This window comes from Ascaphus truei, chromosome 5, assembly GCF_040206685.1.
Source record: "Ascaphus truei isolate aAscTru1 chromosome 5, aAscTru1.hap1, whole genome shotgun sequence".
In the NCBI taxonomy this organism is placed as follows: Eukaryota; Metazoa; Chordata; class Amphibia; order Anura; family Ascaphidae; genus Ascaphus; species Ascaphus truei.
In genome coordinates, this window is record NC_134487.1 from 39,137,163 (window position 1) to 39,159,832 (window position 22,670).

The 22,670-nt window shown below is 44.9% G+C and overlaps 1 protein-coding gene across 1 annotated transcript in view; it reads left to right on the forward strand.

Annotated features, from left to right (window-relative positions):
- CDHR3 (cadherin related family member 3) overlaps window positions 1-21,961 on the forward strand; it is a 74,862-nt gene extending 52,901 nt beyond the window's left edge. The window contains exons 15-19 of the mRNA XM_075599694.1: window positions 12,620-12,795; window positions 14,008-14,021; window positions 15,739-15,770; window positions 16,566-16,614; window positions 19,664-21,961. Coding sequence (XP_075455809.1) covers window positions 12,620-12,795; window positions 14,008-14,021; window positions 15,739-15,770; window positions 16,566-16,614; window positions 19,664-19,974 — 582 coding nt within the window. The 3' untranslated portion in view covers window positions 19,975-21,961. The remainder of the gene's footprint in view (window positions 1-12,619; window positions 12,796-14,007; window positions 14,022-15,738; window positions 15,771-16,565; window positions 16,615-19,663) is intronic.
- The last annotated feature ends 709 nt before the right edge of the window (window positions 21,962-22,670 follow it).

Consider the following 22,670-nt stretch of genomic DNA (forward strand, 5'->3'; position numbering starts at 1 on the left):
ACCTTTCTTTAGCGTGCTGCTTGAGGATCTATAAACACATGGCTCTGTTTGTGGGGAACTCACAGGAATGCTGCTCCATCGCTTAGTTATTTAGAGACGAAGAAAAATTATTTCCAAAGTTTGTCCTTCGAGTGACTCTGAAATGATTAGGAATGGTGCTGAAATTCTGTATTCAGTTCAGTACTGATGGCTTTTCTACCACATTTATTTATTTAAAGCGGAATTATTTATTGCACTTTAAATATACAGTACATTTATTTTTCTTTGCTTATGGTTTTGGTACTATGTTCCCTACAACAAAAAAACACCACTGCATAAATGGAACGCAATTCATTATATATTTAAAACTGCCTTATTTCTAGATTAAACAATCAGGAAGCTGCCCCCATGCCTCTCATATCAGCCTAAAACTTCCACATACAGTATAGACTGTACATAGTTATGTGTCAGAGAGGGAATATATGACGATTCCTATTGCAATATGACTATACAGACAAACTTCCAAGTACTGCGGTTACAAGCCTCTCTTCTCTATGTTGTTCAAACAAATTTTCTGATGTAATCTTCCCATCATACATTTTGTCCTTGTCATGGTCTTTTGACATCTCTTGCAATCCTGTCAAGTGCCATCTTTACCCAAAGATGGTAATGACTTTGTGTGATACAGTATCTCCGGGCCACTGCCATTTAATTTTGTTTACCCGTGTGAAGATGCCACTGACTTCTGTATGATTTTGTACCCATCCATTCGTTTGCTGTCTCTATGGGTAGTGACCATCCAAATGTGAGCACAGGCATGGTACTCTGGTCTAACACTTTTCTCTTCAGGCACAGTGGATGGTTCCCTTGAAAGATTGTGTTTCTGCCACATACTCTCCATCCCATCTTCATGCTCCTATTAATTTCATTCAAATGGTTCCCATCCATTGATACCATATTGGTCCGAATATAGTGCAAGATTTTTTCCTGAAAATTGCCTTTGCAAAACCAGCACTCGTAGTATATGCGCAGCCTAGTATTTACACTGGGGGGAAGAAGCTCACAGGCACGGCCGATCCAAGATGGCCACCGGGCGCAATTGAAAACGGGTAGTCTTGACACGGCGGCGAACAGAGTGGGGCACTGAACGGAGGAGGTGAGAGCCGTAGCAGCGGGGACCCGCCTGGCGGTAAGGAGAGGCAGCCATTTTGTCCTGGCGCTTCACTGCAGTGCCGCCAACTCCCCCCCCCCCCTGCTCATCAGCTGTTCAGCCGGAGGGAACCCTGCGGTGGCCTCCCCGAACGGGGTAAACGACTGCCTGGGAACGGAGGAAACACACCTCGAGGTATATTCGAGACCTTTTGTTTCATGTAGAAAAGGGGTCGTATTATGTGCGAGGTCGTACTATATTCGGGCCAATACGGTACTTGCTGGTCAAGGTAGACATTATTTTCAACTTTTAGTTCTAATCCATTTATTTGGATCTTTTTAGAGTTCACACATTTCTTAAACTTCGGTCTTGCTGAGATTGATATGGAGGCCACCTTCTTATTTATTTCATCTGCATATTGTAGGGCAGGGGGGCGCAAACTTTATTCCTTGCGGCCCCCTGCCGGCAGTTCCTCTCTCTCTGTGCCCCCCCCCCCTCCCAACTCTCGCTTACCTCGGCTCCGGCGGCATGACATCACGTTGCCATAGCAACGTGACATCACATGACCTTGCGGCTTCATTTTATTTAAGTGCCTTCGGGAAGCGCGCGGGGCCTCTGGAAAACCCCTGCGCCCCCCGCAGTCAGTCTTGCGCCCCCCCTGGGGGTCACGCCCTCCACTTTGCACATCGTTGTTGTAGGGGACTCAAGTAATCACTGTTGATTTTGGTTTCTTTTTCTTCCCAATTCAGTGTCTCCAACAATTCCTAGTGTTGCTGTCAAAAGCTTTAGTGACGTAGTGTTTCCCCTATCGCTGATCATTATCTTGCTTGTATCGTCATGTAATCTAATGGTTGATGTGGCATTCAGGTCAATGTTTTTTTTAATAAAATCAATGTACGTTTCTTCAACACTTTGTCTTCCTAATGTATTTAAAATGGCTGAGGTGTAGACAGAATCAAATGCTTTTTCATAAGCTATGAATCGGTAACTGAGTGGTAGATCACTTCGGGAAATCACTTCTTGCATAATTTGGATGTGGTCCATGAGTTGTATCCACTGCAAAATCCTGCTTCTTCGCTAGGCAAAGTCCAGGGTCTATTGCAGGCGATTAACAAGTAACTTCATAAAAATCTGTGATTGGAAGTAGACTGATTGGTATGTAGGGCTTATGTATCTTGAGAAAGCTGTATCGATTCTTCAGCTCCAGTTTAAATTGTGTGTTGTTATTCTTGGGGTTCTTCATGGGAATGGTTTTTGTCTTCTTTTTAATTTTCTTTCTTCCATCTTTGGATGTTATTTGCAGCGAACCAATCTGTCAAAACGGTTATGAACTCTGCAGTCTTCAATCATGTGTTTCTTGTTAGCTAGGATATAGTCAATTTCATTCTTAATTCTATTGAGTCCACTCAGTGTCTGTTTTCTATTTGTATTCTTCATGGAGAATGAATTCACCATGTAGAAGTTTTCACATTCTCCAAATTGTGTCAATCTGTTTTTACATTCACGTTCATGCTGTAACCATGCTTACTAACTGATGTATCATCTTTCTACTGGGCACCAATAGTACATTTGAAATCTCCCATAAGGATCTTGAGGTGACAATTTCCTTTGTTGTTAAGTTGGTTGATTTCCTGTTAGAAGTGTTCCACTTCATTGTCCGTGAGACTTGATGTTGGGACATACACTTGGATAATTTGAAGCTTATATGTCTTTGTGAACCGAAGGATTCTGGCTGCTCGTTCTGATAACCGTTCATAACCTTTCATACTCTACTGTTGCTGGCAAATAACGTTACCACTTTACTTGGGTATATTGTTCAAGCTTTCATCGTATGGTTAAACCCACCAGCGCATGTGTTCTTAAAGAACCTGTGTATATGTTTATATGTGTGTGTGTATATACAGTATATAGCCCCCTCTAAACAGCACGGGCTATACCTATCTTCCTCCTACTGTGGTAAGTCCTGTTAAGGGCAGGCACCAGTAGTCATCATGGGTTTTCCCCCTTCCAAGCCCTGCCCTGAGTGGTAGATGCAGGCCCCTGACTCTGCTGCAGGCATGAGACAGAGGGGAGGTTCTGCTGACATCATGAGGGGTGGGGCTGACTCTATTTAGGAGCCAGCTCCTGTGAGTAACTGTCTGTTCTGTCCGAGGAGTTGGAGGAGACAGTGTGGTCTCACCTGTGCAGTCGTACAGGAGCAGAGAGAGGAGAGGAGAGACTCAGCCACTTTGAGTAGAGCTGATAGTATCATAGACCCGGTGGACCAATGCCCCTCACCCCCGGTCTGGGGTGATGGGGAGAATCCATTCCCCACCCAGAGGCTAACCTCTGAGGTGGGCCGCGGGGTATTGACACCCCAGCCCAGACCATCCTGTCGGAGGAGAGACTTGGAGGGAAGGAGAGGAGGAAGGACTTGTAAAGGGAGGAGAGTGGAGTGCTAAGCAGGACATTGCTGTTGTTGTTGTGGCTGCTGGTCGCCACTACATTTGGAGTCGCTGATCTGACCAATAAAGAGACAATACTTTTATACAAAGACTGTTGTGTGAGTCTGGAGCATCCACCCTGGGACCAGGGAGGTTCTTCTATACAGGTCCTATCCCATATCCCTGGGAGTATAGAGGATGGAGGCGCTGCACCACTAAACCATGGAGGCTACCACCCCAGAAGCCTGGTCCTGTCTCCCCAATAACAACGCGGGAAGCTCAGGCCCTCCTGTTCCACGCAGGTATGCACCACCACTACGCATGTAATCTGCCCTCATGCACCCTAGACACCACAGATGAGTCTGGGGGGGGAGAGGGGAACAAGGGTTATATATATATATATATATATATATATATATATATATATATATATATATATATATATATATATATATATATATATATATATATATACTAGCTGATTTAGCTGGGATGCCCGGCATTGAATTTTACCGCTCCCCCTCTCTCTCGGCACACCCTCTTTCTCCGCTCCCCCTCTCTCTCTCCCCCCCATTGCCCTCTCTCTCTTTCTCTCTCCCAATTGCCCTCTCTCTCTCTCTCTCCCAATTGCCCTCTCTCTCTCTCCCCATTGCCCTCTCTCTCTCCCCATTGCCGTCTCCCCATTGCCCTCTCTCCCCCCCCCATTCCACTTTCTCTCCCCCTGTCTGTTTCTCCCCCGTTAAACCCAAGTGATTCAGAACGGCGCTAAACAACTAATACAATCAAGTGTAGTGAAAAACAATTGAAAGTGAATTGTAAGATGAAATAGAAAGATTCTCAACCTTCACAGGGAATTTGTACAAGTTCCCTTATAAACAGTAATGGATATCCAGGGTTTGAAGGGAGCGATGATTCAGGAACACCCCAAAAAAAGAAAAAGAAAAGGACAAATATGGTGTAGCAAAGTCACACAATATCATGAAGCAGTGGAATCTTGGCTCATATAAATTGCCTACTTACAGCAGGTCAGTGAAGAGTCAGCATAAACAGGGGACACGGTAAGTGGAAACTAGCAGGTCAGTGAAGAGTCAGCATAAACAGGGGACACGGTAAGTGGAAACTAGCAGGTCAGTGAAGAGTCAGCATGAACAGGGGACACGATAAGTAGAAACTCTGAAGGGTTCTCACGCAGGGCAGCATTCATGGAAAACAACGAAGAGAGACCATGGTGTGGACCAATATAACGAATTTATAGCAGTTTAAAAAGCATAAGAAATGTACTCACAATGTGTACATCAAAATAGGGCACATAAGGTTTTCTTGAGGCAGTAGATCTCACATCAGGAAAGGTGGTAGTCTGCTTGTTTGTTTCGGAACTCCCTCTGTCAAACCGCACTGAATGGCGTCTGACGTCACATCCGTCAGGAACCGCACTTCCGGTTGGACGGAGGGGGAGGCAGGTAGCAGAACGGCACGGCAGATTCTTCACCTTCAGACCGGGAGCAACTACTGGTGGTTTTGTACCTCTACACGTTTCGCTGAACTGGCGGCAGCTTTCTCAGGAGAAATAAGCAAGGAAGCTGACGCCAGTTCAGCGAAACGCGTAGAGATACAACACCACCAATAGTTGCTTCCAGTCTGAAGGTGAAGAATCTGCCGTGCCGTTCTACTACCTGCCTCCCCCTCCGTCTAACCGTAAGTGCGGTTCCTGACGGATGTGACGTCAGACGCCATTCAGTGCGGTTTGACAGAGGGAGTTCCGAAACAAACAAGCATACTACCACCTTTCCTGATGTGAGATCTACTGCCTCAAGAAAACCTTATGTGCCCTATTTTGATGTACACATTGTGAGTACATTTCTTATGCTTTTTAAACTGCTATAAATTCGTTATATTGGTCCACTCCATGGTCTCTCTTCGTTGTTTTCCATGAATGCTGCCCTGAGTGAGAACCCTTCAGAGTTTCTACTTATCGTGTCCCCTGTTCATGCTGACTCTTCACTGACCTGCTAGTTTCTACTTACCGTGTCCCCTGTTTATGCTGACTCTTCACTGACCTGCTGTAAAAGGCAATTTATATGAGCCAAGATTCCACTGCTTCATGATATTGTGTGACTTTGCTGCACCATATTTGTCTTTTTCTTTTTTTGGGGTGTTCCTGAATCATCGCTCCCTTCAAACCCTGGATATCCATTACTGTTTCTCCCCCGTTGACAGGAATCTGGGCCCGCACATGAATGCGTCCCCCATGTTAACAGCTCCGGCTCCCCATCACACCTCTGTTCCCCCCCCCTTCACATGTCCAATTCCCCCCCCCTTCAGAGCTCAGTGGGTGGGTCAGTGAAGTGACTGGGTGGGTGGGTTAGTGGTTGGGTGGGTTAGTGGGTTAGTGACTGGGTGGGTGGATTAGTGGCTTCAGTGGGTGGGTCGGTCAGTGGGTGAGTGACTGGGTGGGTGGGTGAGTGACTGGGTGAGTGAGTGACTGGGTGGGTGAGTGAGTGACTGGGTGGATGAGTGACTGGGTGGGTGATGGGGTGGGTGACTGGGTGTGTGGGTGACTGGGTGGGTGGGTAACTGGGTGCGTGAGTGACTGGGTGGGTGAGTGACTGGGTGGGTGAGTGACTGGGTGGGTGAGTGACTGGGTGGGTGAGTGACTGGGTGGGTGAGTGACTGGGTGAGTGAGAGACTGGGTGGGTGACTTGACTGGGTGGGTGGGTGACCCTGACCCTTGAATGGGTGGGTGACTGGCTGGGTGGGTGACTGGCTGGGTGGATGACTGGCTGGGTGGTTGAGTGACTGGGTGGTTGAGTGACTGGCTGGGTGAGTGTCTGGGTGGGTGAGTGACTGGGTGACTGTGTGGGTGGGTGAGTGACTGGGTGGGTGGGTGACTGGGTGGGTGAGTGACTGGGTGGGTGAGTGGGTGGGTGAGTGACTGGGTGGGTGACTGGGTGGGTGACTAGGTGGGTGACTGGCTGGGTGGGTGAGTGACTGGGTGACTGTGTGGGTGACTGGGTGGGTGGATGACTGTGTGGGTGAGTGACTGGGTGTGTTATCTCTCCCCCCCTGCATTTCTCCCCCCACCCTGCATCTCATCTCCCCCTGCATCTCCCCCCCCTGCATCTCTCCCCCCGCTGTCGCCCATACCTGAAGTGGAGGCTGCAGGTAGGAGCTGGGGAAGGGAGAGGGCAGTGAGGCAAGCAGCGACACCCCTGGCAGGCAGCCGCAGCTGAATGGAGGGGGGTGGAAAGCGGTGCGGGGGCTGTGAGGCGCGGTGATGCGAGCTGCGGCGCCCCTGGCAGTCAGCCACAGCAGGATGAGGCGAGCGTCGGCGGCCGTGGCAGGCGTAGCTGAAGGGAGGTGGGAGGACTGCGGCGCGGGGGCGGTGAGGCACGTGTGTAGTGGGGTGGTGGTGTGAGCGGGAGGATGGCGGTGCGGGGGGATAGGGGAGACAGTGAGGGAGGCTATGGAGTAGCAGTGAGTGTGGGGTCCTGGCAGGAGTAGGAGTAACTGTGCTGTCTGGCAGTCACAAAATGGACAGTGAGGCCAAGAGGGGCACGCAGTGTGAGGGTGGTGTGACTGTCACGCCCTGAGTAGGCGTGGCCGTGACGTCAGCCCACCCCTCAGGCCAATGAGGTGAGGGTGCAAACACACATCCAGACATTTTTCCGTTATATATATATATATACTAGCTGAGAGACCCGGCGTTTCCCGGGATGTAATTTTGGGGGGGCGTACGACAGGGTTAGGCTTCCCCCCCCCCCTTGACAGCTAGGTGGGTGACTGAGTTGACTGAGTGTGTGGGTGACTGGGTGGGTGTGTGACACTTGACTGAGTGGGTGGGTGGGTGACTGAGTGGGTGGGTGACTTTGGGTCGGTTTGACTTTGGGTCGGTGGGTGGGTGACTTTGGGTCGGTGGGTGGGTGACTTTGGGTCGGTTTGACTTTGGGTCGGTGGGTGTGTGACTTTGGGTCGGTGGGTATGTGACTTTGGGTCGGTGGGTGGGTGACTTTGGGTCGGTTTGACTTTGGGTCGGTGGGTGGGTGACTTTGGGTCGGTGGATGACTTTGGGTCGGTGGTTGGGTGGGTGAGTTGGGTCGGTGGGTGGGTGAGTGGGAGACTGACTCGGTGGGTGAGTGGGAGACTGACTGGGTGGGTGAGTGGGAGACTGACTGGGTGGGTGAATGGGTGACTGGGTGGGTGGGTGACTGGGTGGGTGGGTGACTGGGTGGGTGGGTGGGTGGGTGACTGACTGGGTGGGTGAGTGACTGACTGGGTGGGTGAGTGGGTGACTGACTGGGTGGGTGAGTGGGTGACTGACTGGGTGGGTGAGTGGGTGTCTGACTGGGTGGGTGAGTGGGTGACTGACTGGGTGGGTGAGTGAGTGACTGACTGGGTGGGTGAGTGGGTGGGTGAGTGGGTGACTGACTGGGTGGGTGAGTGGGTGACTGACTGGGTGGGTGAGTGGGTGACTGACTGGGTGGGTGAGTGGGTGACTGACTGGGTGGGTGAGTGGGTGACTGGGTGGGTGAGTGGGAGACTGACTGACTGAATGGGTGGGTGACTGGGTGACTGACTGAATGGGTGACTGGGTGACTGAATGGGTGGGTGACTGGGTGACTGAGTGGGTGGGTGACTGAGTGAGTGAGTGGGTGGGTGAGTGGGTGACTGACTTACTGAATGGGTGGGTGACTGGGTGACTGACTGAATGGGTGACTGGGTGACTGAGTGGGTGGGTGACTGAGTGGGTGGGTGACTGGGTGAAAGTGACTGGGTGGGTGACTGGGTGGGTGACTGGGTGGGTGTGTGGGTGGGTGACTGGGTGTGTGGGTGGGTGACTGAGTGGGTGACTGGGTGGGTGACTGAGTGGGTGACTGGGTGGGTGTGTGGGTGGGTGACTGAGTGAGTGAGTGGGTGGGTGACTGAGTGAGTGGGTGGGTGACTGAGTGAGTGGGTGGGTGACTAAGTGAGTGGGTGACTAAGTGAGTGGGTGGGTGGGTGGGTGACTGAGTGGGTGACTGAGTGAGTGGGTGGGTGACTGAGTGAGTGACTGGGTGGGTGGGTGAAAGTGACTGGGTGGGTGTGTGGGTGACTGGGTGACAGTGCGTGGGTGGGAGACGGTGTGTGACTTACCTTGACCCCGTGGCATCTGGCTGGGGCAGGAGGTGAGTTCGGGAAGCTGGGGGGAGGGCAAGAGTGGCAGGAGTCCCGCGCCGCGCTTCCCCTCTCCGGTAGCGGCGCACGTGATGGGGAGAGCAGGCGGCCCGGCCCGCGCTTCCCCTCTCCGGTAGCGGCGCACGTGATGGGGAGTCCCGCGCCGCGCTTCCCCTCTCCGGTAGCGTCACACGTGAGGGGGAGAGCAGGAGGCCCGGGCCGCGCCGCGAGGAGGAAGGAGCCAGGGCCGCGCTTCCTCCGCGGCACACGGTGAGGGTGATGGTGCGGCTGGGGATGTTGCGGAGCGTGGGGATTTGGGTGAGGTGGGGAGGGGGGAGAGAGTGAGGGGCACCGGGAGAGGAGGGGCACCGGGAGAGGAGGGGGGGGGGGGTGTGTGGAAGGTGAGCTGCGGTCCAACTGACGGGGGAGAGTGTGTGTCCCTGTGTGTGTGTGTGTGTCCCTGTGTGTGTGTGTCCCTGTGTGTGTGTATGTGTCCCTGTGTGTGTGTCCCTGTGTGTGTGTGTGTGTGTCCCTGTGTGTGTGTGTCCCTGTGTGTGTGTCCCTGTGTGTGTGTCCTTTGGCCGTCACTCCGCCTCAGGCCAATGAAAGGTGTGCGGGGGCGGCCCAAGGGACCAATGAGATTTCCCCTAGGGACACCGGACATCCAGGCAGGCAGGCATGCATGCAGGCAGGCATACAGTGCTTTCACTAATATAGTATAAGATATATATATATATATATATATATATATATATATATATATATATATATATATATATATATAATATACATATATACATATATACATATATACACATACACATACACACACACCTCAAAGCATCAAATTGCTTTAGTTGCACAGCTAAGCGTAGGTTAAGGTTAAATCAGGTTTCAATACAATTTCCACAGAATTTAAATTGGACAAAGGCAAAAATAGGACCACTGCATATTTATCTACAATATTTCTATGGCCATGACATCAATCACAAGATTGATTACACATTCCACATCTTACTTGTGTGTCTCCTCTTTGTCTATGTTCCTATTACAACTAGCCTTCTGCATCCGCCCTGTCATAATATCTCACTTACTCTTCATATACACTGTAACTAGATACCATCTCTCTACAATACTGTATAAAATACCCTCTGCTTCTGCTATACCCGATGAAGATCCCGGCGAGGGTTGAAAACTTGTAATGTATCATGTATCTGTTGGGCCAATAAAAGGTCTCGCACTCATTCTCCTACTTCTGTTATTTTATTACATGAAAGAGAGGGCCCACACGGCTGCCCAGCCTTCTTTGCCTGAAACAAGAAACAGAACAGTCCTTCCAGCACCATTCCCTTATTCTGTTTGCAGAACAAACACGGAAATATTTATTTGAAATATTTCTAAAGGCATTTTCTTCTCTGTTAACTCTGGATGTTTTTAATGGCAGCCTTTGAATAAATGTGTTTTTGTTTGCCTCTGCTAAATGAATAATGCCATTTGAGCCGGCACTTTCTTTATTACCAAAAAGATTAAAGTTCACAGCTTCACACAATCACTTTCTGAACCAACGTGTCTCAGAGGGGGATTAAGGATTTTAGGAAGTATTTTTGTTGGCTTTGACTGAAACACGATCCTACTGAATGTGCTTATTTGTTACCGATATCTCCAGGTGATAACGATAACCATGCTGCTTTCACATATCACAACTTCTATTATACAAGTTAAACCACATACGCAGTCCCTGAGCAAAGGATATTTGGAGCCTATACTCATAACACACTGTAGGGGTGGGCAAGTCAGGGCATTTAACCACTTGGGTGTCTTGCAATGCGTTGCAGGACCTACTGATCCTACAACACCTATTTTGGAAACAATATTTTTATTATCCCCCTAAATACCCTTCTAATTTCACTGAAGGTCAAAGATGTCAGGGGAGGGGATTGTGGCTTTAAACTCACCTACAGATGTTTGAAGTTCCCTCAATGTGTAAAAATATATTGTGAAACTGCAAAACGGTAGACAGAAGGCCCTGTATCGTTTTGCAGGGTCTGGCATTATGTGTTTTTTGTTTTTTTTTCCATCCTAGTATTATATATGTGATGTGTTCTTTGTATGTTTCCATCCTAGTATTATATATGTGATGTGTTCTTTGTATGTTTCCATCCTAGTATTATATATGTGATGTGTTCTTTGTATGTTTCCATCCTAGTATTATATATGTGATGTGTTCATTGTATGTTTCCATCCTAGTATTATATATGTGATGTGTTCATTGTATGTTTCCATCCTAGTATTATATATGTGATGTGTTCATTGTGTGTTCGCAGTCTGGTATTGCATATGCCTGTATAATGTTATTTATATAGCGCCAACAGTGTACGCAGCCCTTTACAAAATGACAATACAAGGTAAATAAAGTACAGACAATGGGGATAAGTGCAGCAGGTAACTGACAACATAAGGCAAAGGGAGACCCTGCCCCGAAGAGCTTACAATCTAAGTGGTATGTTACGAGACTTGCAGACCCTGTAGGAGTAAAAGTGCATTATTCAAAGTGCAGTTAGGGGAGGTCAGTGGAAACTGGAGTTCGTAGCAAAGCGCAGAAAATGTAATGAGCTGCTTCTTTGAAGAAGTGGAATTTCAACTGGACTTTCAATGTACTGTAGAACAGGGGAGCGCAAACTTTTAGTGCTGCGCCCCCCTGTCTCTCTCCCCCGGCACTCGCGCCGCCTACCTTCATCCGCGTCAGATGACGCTGCAGTGTCATGTGACGTCACGTCATGTGACCCGTGGCGTGATTTGACGCGTGTGACATCACGTCACATGGCGCCGCGGCGTCAGATGACACTACCCGCGCCCACCCAGCAAAATCTCCCGCCCCCCTGGGGGTCACGCCCCCCACTTTGCGCACCGCTGGCATACAGTATGTGATGTGTTCTTTGTATGTTTCCAGCTCGGCATTACATACAGTATGTGATGTGTTCTTTGTATGTTTCCAGCTCGGCATTACATACAGTATGTGATGTGTTCTTTGTATGTTTCCAGCTCGGCATTACATACAGTATGTGGTGTGTTCTTTGTATGTTTCCAGCTCGGCATTACATACAGTATGTGGTGTGTTCTTTGTATGTTTCCAGCTCGGCATTACATACAGTATGTGATGTGTTCTTTGTATGTTTCCAGCTCGGCATTACATACAGTATGTGATGTGTTATTTATATGTTTCCAGGTTGGCATTACATACAGTATGTGATGTGTTATTTATATGTTTCCAGGTTGGCATTACATACAGTATGTGATGTGTTATTTGTATGTTTCCAGCTCGGCATTACATACAGTATGTGATGTGTTATTTGTATGTTTCCAGCTAGGCATTACATACAGTATGTGATGTGTTCTCTGTATGTTTCCAGCTCGGCATTACATACAGTATGTGATGTGTTGTTTGTATGTTTCCAGCTCGGCATTACATAAACTATGTGATGTGTTATTTGTATGTTTCCAGGTTGGCATTACATACACTATGTGATGTGTTATTTGTATGTTTCCAGGTTGGCATTACATACAGTATGTGATGTGTTCTTTGTATGTTTCCAGGTTGGCATTACATACAGTATGTGATGTGTTCTTTGTATGTTTCCAGCTTGGCATTACATACAGTATGTGATGTGTTCTTTGTATGTTTCCAGCTTGGCATTACATACACTATGTGATGTGTTATTTGTATGTTTCCAGGTTGGCATTACATACAGTATGTGATGTGTTCTTTGTATGTTTCCAGCTTGGCATTACATACAGTATGTGATGTGTTCTTTGTATGTTTCCAGCTCGGCATTACATACAGTATGTGATGTGTTATTTGTATGTTTCCAGCTCGGCATTACATACAGTATGTGATGTGTTCTTTGTATGTTTCCAGCCTGCAGTTACGTATGTGCTGAGAACTGCAAATGTCTATTCAGCATCTGGTTGGTATGTGCCGTTCGTGATCACACTCGGCTGTTTACTTCTTCTTGGCCTCCTTGGGTATCTGACCTACATTCTGGCAAAATACATTCGCTGTAGACCAAGTCCCAAACCAGACACCCAGCAGCTGTGAGTACTGTATCTAGAATCTAAAAAAATAAGTGAAATGTATTTTACTATAAATCTTTCCTACAAAAGCAGTTTTTTTTTAAAATTGTTCACACGTGTTACTAGTCAGGTAGCCATTGGTCACCTGTTGAAACCTAATATACGGGTTGCCCTTGTTCAGTAAATATTCAGACCTGATTTATCAGTCTTACTTTTTCTCGTTCCACTGTTATTTAATACACTGGGAAGCATTGGCTCGAATGGAGCTGAAATCTTCCCGAATAAGGAGATGGCGGCTTCGTAGAACAATGCATAGGGGTCTCTGTTTTATGCTCCCTATCACGTCTTTATCTCTCTCTCTCTCTTTGGCCCTCATTTAACCCTTTTAGTGCTAGCACGACGTGTTCTAGCACCCTGGGTGCCCCATGACGCAATATTTACGTCCCCCCCAAAAATGCTAGTTTTCTTAGGGGAGATCGCGTTCTGCGCCCTATGCGCTATCTGAATGGGGAGGACTCCTCCCCTTCCGTTCCATCATCAGTGATGGAGCAATCCATAATGTGACCGTTTCTTTATTTTTATTTTTCCAGAATCGGAACCGTGGGGTCTTTTTGAGCGGAACCGTGCTAATTTCTTCGCTCTGATGGTCCTCTCTGGTTCCTCAGATATTTACCTTTTTAGGTGCTGGTGTTTTTGGTGTCTCTTGGGAAATCAATATGGCTGCCATTCAAGTCTCACACTCCCACATACCAATAGGAAGCCACAATGGCATCAAAGCGTGACATGGCAGCTTCCTATTGGATGACTCCGGTGGCCATCTTTGATTTTACTTTAATTTTACCAGCAAATAAAAAAGTAAATATGTCAGGATCCGGGGGGATCCCAGAGCTAGAAATAATAGCTGTGGAATATCTCACAGTTCTGATTTATGCAAAAAAAATTAAATGCCAAAAATGGGGGAATTGCTGCTTTAATTTGCTCTGAAGCTTTTCCCCGTTATCAGAAAAGTTTAATTTTCAATAGAGCGGATCTCTTTTCCTGGGCTGAGAATTGGCCTCACAGCATATTAAATGCGGGCTCTGTCTCTGTTACATGAACACCTGATAAATGACATTGTTTAAATTAAGGTAATTTTATATTATCTGATTCACATTGAAATAAATATTTTAGTTAGCCCGTGTGCAGCAACTATTTCATTGCATATTTACACGGTTTGTGTTTTCTTTTACACAGGATAGAAACTCCAGGTATGTATCAGCCTTTTACTTATTTCTATTATATACATGCATCTCCATTATAAAGTTGACTGAGTGTTAGTTAAGATGTTTGCTGTCTAGTCATAGTTTAAAAGGGACAGAAATAAGGAACAACCCAAAGGGTGTACTCAAAACAGCACTCCAGGGTGTGGGGAAAAATATACAACGTTTATTACATAATCACAGCAGTGAGGAGCAAACAATTAAAGAGAAAAACACCAATAGGGTGTCGTCCTAATTACAGTATATGTTAATAGCATGGAGATGCGAGAGCCATAGATTTAGAGAGATAGGCACAAGGAACCCCCTCTGAAAATATGTACAACCAGTATCTGGATACTCGGTGTAATGCAGGAGAACACTGATAAACACAAACCAGGCAGGTCAAATAGACATCACTTAAATATACATAAATATGCAGCTCACACAGTGTATTCAGGCGAATCAAACCTGCACACAATTGAGCAGTGGGTACTCCGATCCAGAAAATCACACAGATTTGTCTGTGCCGATCTGGGAGCGCGTGGATGTGACTAGTGCCGCTGATACCGCAGATGCTTTTACTTATCTGATAGTTACCTACTTTGTCTTGAGGACACTAGCCTCCAATATTTTTGAACCTTTTACACACATCCTTGTGTAGGTCTTCTGGATCGGACCAAACGTTTACCGGAGAAATAAAGGATTATTGTGAACCAGGTCACAAAGGAATTAAAGTTACAGATAGCGAGGCTCACTTTCCCTGGGCCTACTCTAGTAGCTCCAAAGTGTGCGAAACCGCTTCTAAAGAACCTTTTGAAAGCGGATTGGCATGCTGCGCTATCCTGTAAGCCCTTCTCGCATGTTCAATCCGTGTCCAAAAGGCATTTGTAGAAATGGTTTCACTCTGGTTCTGCCAATCCGATCGGTTTGTCAAAAAATTCTCCAACTCACATTTTTTTTTATACTAAAACTGCTATTGTCGTAGCTCTGTTATGAAACAGCTTCTGAAAAACTCCCATTTTTCTCACGCCACCTCAAGGGTGGTGAGATTGGTATTGTGTGATACATGCAGTTATATGGATGAAGGACCCCGAGAGGTTCGAAAGCTTGTAACATTTCAACTACTTGTTGGTCCAATAAAAGGTATCATACCCCCTACACCTGCAGAGCCTGAAATATGGGTTTGGCTGAGCGAGCAAAACCCATAAGTCAGACAGGGGATGGAGTTGGCACCACCTCAGGCTATTCTGCTTTTAAAGCAAGTACCTCCACCCGTTTTGGCTGTTAAACCATGTGGTTTATCACTTATTGTTAGAAGCGTTTTAGAATGATTGGTTTGCAATAAAGAATACGGGTTTTCTCATATATCATTCTGCTACTTACGAATATGCCAAACCGTCCGGTTAGGCATGGACAACTTCGGAGCTACGAGAAGAGGCTCCATAGTCTGGCTACATCTGTAGGAAACAAATACTGGACAGAAATCGCATTCAGAATATCAACACTGGAGACACAAAGAGTTTACAATTACATTTTTCTATCCAGAAGTACAGGTAAATACACAGACTTGAACTAGGTAGTTCTTCAACCAGGTTATCCCATTTCATAGTTACTCTTTTAGTGCTCGATGAGTTAATATTAAACCTCTATTGTTACCCGATTTCCAAATCACCATAATATGGCATATTTATCGAAGACATAACACATAATTTTTTTTATCTTGTAGAAAAGAAAAAGATTAAGCATGATGTCTTCTGGGTAAGTTTAAAGGTTAAATTACAAAAGTGTTACGCCCTTCTGCTGCATGTCACTAAACATGTTTTTATTGTTAGATACCTACACTTACTGTAATAGTTTGGACATCCCATAAAAAATAAGAGGTTTAAACTTTAAACTAGCTGTTTATAGATTCGGTAATTGATACTTAGCGGGTTGCTGAACTCTATCTCGATGGGAGCTATACAAATATTGACAGTATCAATCTTATGTTATGTATTCACAGACTTAAGTACAGAAAAAACAGAGGGCGCCCTCTATTTTTTCTGTTTTTGAGTTATATTGAGGAGGGGTGGTATCCTGACATCTTGGGCTGCATTGGTTAACTTAGGGTTGCGCAAACTTCTCGAGTTGCGGCCCCCCTGCGGGAGCCGCAGCGTTCGTGCCCCCTCTCCTAAGACTCGGCGTCAAATGACGTAGTGGGTCACGTGACGTGACCCTGCCGCGGCATTTGACGCACGTTACCATGGCGACGCGTGACGTCACATAACCCCGCAGGGGCCTTTGACGCTGCCTTGCCATGACGACGCATCGCCGAAGACCGGGCAGAGACCAGGTAAGAGAGTTACAGAGCCCTCACGCCTCCCCCAGCATTTAAATGAAATGGCGCTCGTCAGGGGGAACCGAAAACCGAGACAGCACCCAAAAAGGTTAGGACAGAGCCCTAAAAACCGGGACTGTCCCGGCTAAACCGGGACATCTGGTCACCCTAGTTATGGGTAACTGAAATAGCATCCAATAGCCATCTTCATATGTTATATGTTTGTTACTTCACAGGAAAGTACCAAGATAAACACTGTCTTTGATGGGGAAGCACAAGATCCAGGTAAGATCCTCTGGTGATACAGCGGAGTCAATGCGCCCCTGACATAATCTTGTTTGACACATTCAGTGAGGAAGGAGCCAGAAACACATTGGTTTGCTAAGGAATCCTTCGCTGGGCCCTTCAACGTTGCAGATGTTGAAACAGCAGTTCAGTGAGAAAATGAACCTGGTGCTTTATAATAAAATGATAGAGTATCCCTAGGCACACGCAAGGTCCCTCCAGCACAGAAGAAGCTAAGGAAACGAGCTACACGGATCCTCGCCGCACCTAACACCTGATACATTTGCCCATATTGACTAAGCAGTCTTCTGCCATTAGACACCTTACAGCTCATTGAATGGGTGTTTCAGCGCTTGTAGGCGTCTTATAGCAGAAGACAGCTTCGTAAATTAGCCCTCCTGGGTCACAGTCCACCCATGATAATGATTTCGCTGCTGATGTTTGCTTTAATTAAAGGGCAGGAGTCCCAACTGTAATAATTGGAAAGAGCCAAACATATTTTTTGAGATTCTGTTCTCTAAGTACTGTATATGAAGCTTCACAGGGTTAGAAATGTATAGTGATGCTCAGTACCGCTTTACAATGCAGCATGTATGAACTGCAACTTCAAATTCTCCTTTTGCATACTTGTTTGTTGGCTGCCTTGTGACAAGCTTGCTTGAAATTCTACGTGCTTGACTGTGTGGGGGCTGTTTATTAAGGCAGAAAAGTGGAACCAATAGCAAAATCGTGGCAATTAGTTTGTCATAATTGCTTTATTTCTTTACTTTAAGATGTATTTTCTTTCCCTTTCCAACGCTGTCGTTATTTTTAAAAACTGATGCTCTGTTCAGGCCATATAAGCATTTATATTACGTCTACAGGTTACCATGGTAACCCCAGAAGCTAGAGATTAAAATCATGTTTTTTAACACTAGAAAAACTTTATTTAAAAAAACAAACAGAGGCGATGCTCGTGGGGCATTAAACTAATATTATACGAATTAAACTCATATAGGCTACCGGGGGTTATTACTGCTATACAGTAATGTTTGTCTGAACCCACGTCATCATGGTATCTTGATCTAGCTCTTTCTTTTACTCTTATCCCCATCTATTCTGTTTTTCATTAGTCCTATATAACATATTTGTTTGATTAAAAGGTCACAAATATTGAGTTACCAATGTTTTTTTTTTCTGTTTTTATATGACAACCATATTATTCTATCTGTGGAATCCTGGTTTTTGAGACTCTGTATCCCAGAAATGTAATATGGCGCACGCATACCACAGAACATGGTTTCCTGGAGCAGGAACAAAAGCCTCAATGCATTGCACGGGGTGTATTTCAGTGGAGTACCCATTGACTAACGTAGCTCCACAAACACTCCTTTATACAATACGTGGAGAGATCCTTGGGAAATGTGCTAATTGGGTTATGTCCCAGGTCTTTCAAGTGAGATCTCTCTCTCTGTCTCTCTCTTTCAAGGTGGAGTTAAGCCTATGCTAATGAGATATATAATGGCTGATGTTTTTGCATATAGATAGATTTGTGGATTTGCGTTAACCTCAGGGAAAATAACGGACGTTACTGAATTAGGTTACGTGCCGTTATGAGCCCCGATTTAACACAGCTCTGTGGATCTAATCCAGTGTGTGTTCTGCGCCTGCTCTGGGCACGGAGAGAATGCTGTATAATCTTCCGTGACAGAATGAAAGCGTCCAACAAACCATTAGACAGATCTGTGACAACAATAATTCAGGGGGACAAAAAGGCAGATTGTCCTGTGATGAACGAGCTCCAGCTTTGTGTTCAGAAGTGGAAACGTATGTTTGTATAAATGTCACTGTCTGTCCAGATGTAATGCATTCCTTAGGGGTGTTCTTTCTTCTTTTTTTACAATGCGTTGGCATTATTGTTTTACCTGGTTTCCACAGGTTTTGCAGTTGGGAGATTTTGATACATAACACACATTGTTTAAATTTTTTTTTTTTTAAATAGACCCATTTAAAAGATTTCAATTTAAAATGTAGTGATGGCTATAGTATAATTCATGAGAAAACAAATCATTTTTTCAGGTAGAGTTCTTGGTAGAAAGAAGAGACTATTGAGGTATTTATAGACGATATCTAAGAAGACCTATTAGAGATTGCGTTATCAAGCCCTGCATACTACTTACTTGGAGTTGGCAGGTACAGATGTAGCGGGCGTTATTACCCTCGCTAACTTGGAATAACTATGTAAATATCGCATGTAATATCATATTTAAGGGAGACAACGCAAGTGTTCCCATTGCTTTCAATAGTATACAAATATACAAAGGTCAGCACGCCCAAGATAAGTAGCAAGGTATAGCAAAGGTGCAGGAACGCAAACGGACCCCTAAATCCCTCAATATATACGGACAAAAATGGAAGGAGGGAAAGGAGCTAAGTATTCTTTGCATATGGCTTACTCTCATTCTGAGTCCGGTTTGTTTTATTTCAGCTCACTTTATATACTTATCTGTGTGTCTGTATTCACTGTGTATGGCGTTTCAGTGTAAAACATTTTTTTGGATTCACATACTTTCTCTGTTTGCCTTTTTGAGTGTGCGGGTTCCCTTCCTTCATTATTGCTTTTAATAGTACTCGCAGTAAATCTTGCGGTAATAACTGTATCATTAATGCATCCCATTAATGGGGTGAGGGGGCTGGCAATAACGCCTGCTACATCTGTACGGCAGCATCCAGGTTGTAAAATTAGGTCAGTGGTAGAAGTGTAATACTGTAGTACTAGGGAGTAAAGAGTACCATTACTTTTTAATTATACGGCCGCTGAGTACTACTACTTTTTAATTGACAGACAAATAGTTACATCTTCCGTTTAAAGAAACTTTGATTTCTAAGCATAAACATTGAATAAAGCTTCCCAAAATGTGGTGAAAATAGCTTCTCCCCAGTGTTAAATGAAGTCAAGCACAGAACCTCACCTCTTGTTGAAAGCCTCTTTGACGGCTCAATGGGGTTAATACTTTCTCTTTGCTATCTACAAAAACAAATGACTGTGCTATTTTTTTTTGGTTTTTAGTTACGGGACACATCTATGAATACAACTCGAAATCTGGGGCCAGGCGATGGAAGGACACGAAGCAGCCAATTGCGGCAGAACAAACATCTCCGCATGTAGCAGTCACTCCGAGTGGACCTACCCCAAGGGCTACTCCGACCAAGAGAGAGAAAACTCCCAGCAACCCAGTGAAGGCTGATGAGATTGCTTTAAGGCCTGTTACTTCCAACAGGCTTCAAACGCCTGGACAAGCATCACCCAAAGTGGAATCTGCAAACGAAGGTTCCGCCAACAGGTCACCATCTCCAAGAACACCTCCCAAAGTGTCATAAAGTGTCACATCAACAAAGAAGAGTGAACCTGGTAGAAACGTTGGTTTTTGCAACTGGGGTCATCTTTATCCCTTTTGAAGCAATGCATTGTGGGCAGGAAAATTAGTTAAATTGAGCATAAGAGCCTCCACATCTTTACTTTTAGTTCATTTAAAGTGTCAGTCCCACGTAGCAGGTGGAAAGATAAAGCACCTAATATCAAAGTACTCTTAAATATATACAACCTCCTGTTCTTTTTTTACATTTTTTTTATTCCTGTTCTTTTTATTCCTGTAAATCTATGGGAAGGAGTGGTTCAGTGAGTAAAGACACTGAGTTTGGGGCAGGGGAACCTGGTTCAATTCCCAGTGTTGCCTCCTTGTGACCTTGGACACTATCTCCCTGTGCCTCAGGCACCAAAAAAAAAATTGTAAGCTCCACGGGGCAGGGACTCGTGCCTACAAAATGTCTCTGTAAAGCACTATGTAAAACTAGCAGTGCTATACAAGAACATGCTATTATTATATTGGTGGCTAGTTTAACAAAACAAAAAAAAATAAGTACCTGGGACTGTACATTTAAAAAAAGGTTATGTTCCTAATTAGTACGTGAGCCTCTTTAGCAGTCATGGCGTATGCAGTGAACTGCAAAAAATTCCCTCAAGAAAAGGGGGGGGGGGGAATATATATATATATATATATATATATATAATCTATTTTAATAAAAGTGGGTGGATCCTTACAAAACTCTTTTAGCACTTTATGGTACCATGCTTTTTAATTTTTTAGTCCAACCATTGAGTTTTTAACTGTATACTCTATATATTTAATCTACTGAACATATTGTAAAAGCCTTTTTTGTGTGTATTTTGATGTCATTAATTTAATTAATGTAGGCGTTAAATTGTACTGATTGTGTGAGCTAATGAGTCACTGGATCACTTCAGTAAACATCCTTTATAAAAATAGATTCTATAACATTTCCCATTTTTATTCTGCAATCATGCGTGCAGCCAACGCTGGGGTGGAACTGTGTAGCCAATTTGCTGTGTCTATCATAGAGAATAGGGCAGAAATATATAACAACCCCCAGTTCTAATAGAGTAAGGTGGGGAAAATTCAATTGATTTCTTCAGAACTAACTGTATTTGTGGCAAAGGGCAGGTATTAAATAAAATAACCATATATTTTTATATTAATTAAACTGCGTGGTCCAATGTGGGCAAAAACCACGGGTTCCTTATCACTGGAGCCGCCTGCTTCACAAAGGACGTATTCACCAGGGTAGTCCCAGCTCCTGGTGCTAAGAGTGGGCACTGTCTGTTTCAGCCAGTCAATTAGGGCAATGACTCACACCATGGGGACATTCCACTCTCCTGGCTCGCTGGCAATGACATAAACCAATGGAGATTCTGATTGTCCTTTATAGTGGTAGAATGTGCCCGATCCAGTTAAAATAATGTATTACTTTTGCTCTTTGGAACCCATGGTTGAGGTAAGCAAACGAAAAATTACTCACGTAAAATACTCAAGGAAAACATGCAATACTGTGTGTGCTTTTATTACTCATCTATACTTTCTATCACCTACATCATTTCCTGCCAACAAAATGTCATTATGTTGCTATTTGGACAACTAAGTAATTACCAATATTTGTGCATATTTATGGATAATGATATTAAAATGAATTGTAATTGAAAGTTACATACAGTCTAATTGTTATATAGCCTTGTAGTGAAAGTATGTCTGTGTTTGTACACGGAAATGACCAGCCTTTAGTTAAATCATTTAAACAAATACTATATTTATATGGTATTGAGTTTCAGTGCTTGCCGGGTACTTATAAAAGTTCTATGTGCGCACTTTTATCCCAAATCCTTTCATTGTTCTGATTTAAATGCAGGTACAACCTTGCTGATTGCTGACTGATCCAGTATTTGTCTGCTTGTACATTAATGTCTTATCTCCTCATTGTTCTAATATGAGAATAAACACAGTTTTGCTTTTAATGTGCACTGTGCATTACCAATAAATAGGGGTGCTTGTTTGCCAATCTTTTATGTATCATATTATAATCCTAAATGTTTAACGCTCCTTGTTATCTGTTTAGCTTGAACTTTGCTAGCTGAAAATATTTGTTCGGGGGTTGAAAGTAACCGCACTGCTGGAGTGGTCGACATTTTTCTGCCATGAATAGATGGTCCCTGCAGCAATGATGGGATTAAGTTACAGGACTCGCAATATTGTGTGTGTGTGTGTGTGTTTAAGGTGTTGGGCGCTAGGCACTTTTCTTTGCGATATGACCACATATCCCTAGTGCAGCAAGGACAGGCATATCCAGTTTTGCCTCTTTGAACTACAGTACTAGGCTGTTAATGGCCCGCAGGTCTCACTATTTGATGTTCCGTGGCTGCATCACCCAGTGCTTTTGTTCATATACCACACGCCAGTGTGGTGCTATTTAGCGCCGGCTCATGCATTCAGGAAAGATTGCTCATGGAAAGTCTTCTATGAAAGGTAGCTGATCCAGAAACAACATCTTGTAAAGAACGTAACAATTGTATTTTCTTCTTTAAACAAATGTTACCAGGCTTAAAGCAAAGATTTGGCTGGTTTTGCTTATTTACAAATAAGTGACTATATTTTGTTCCTTTGGGACCTCTGATTGGTGGAATTTTTGTCAATCTAGTGTTACCTCTACCCTTACTCCACCCTGTT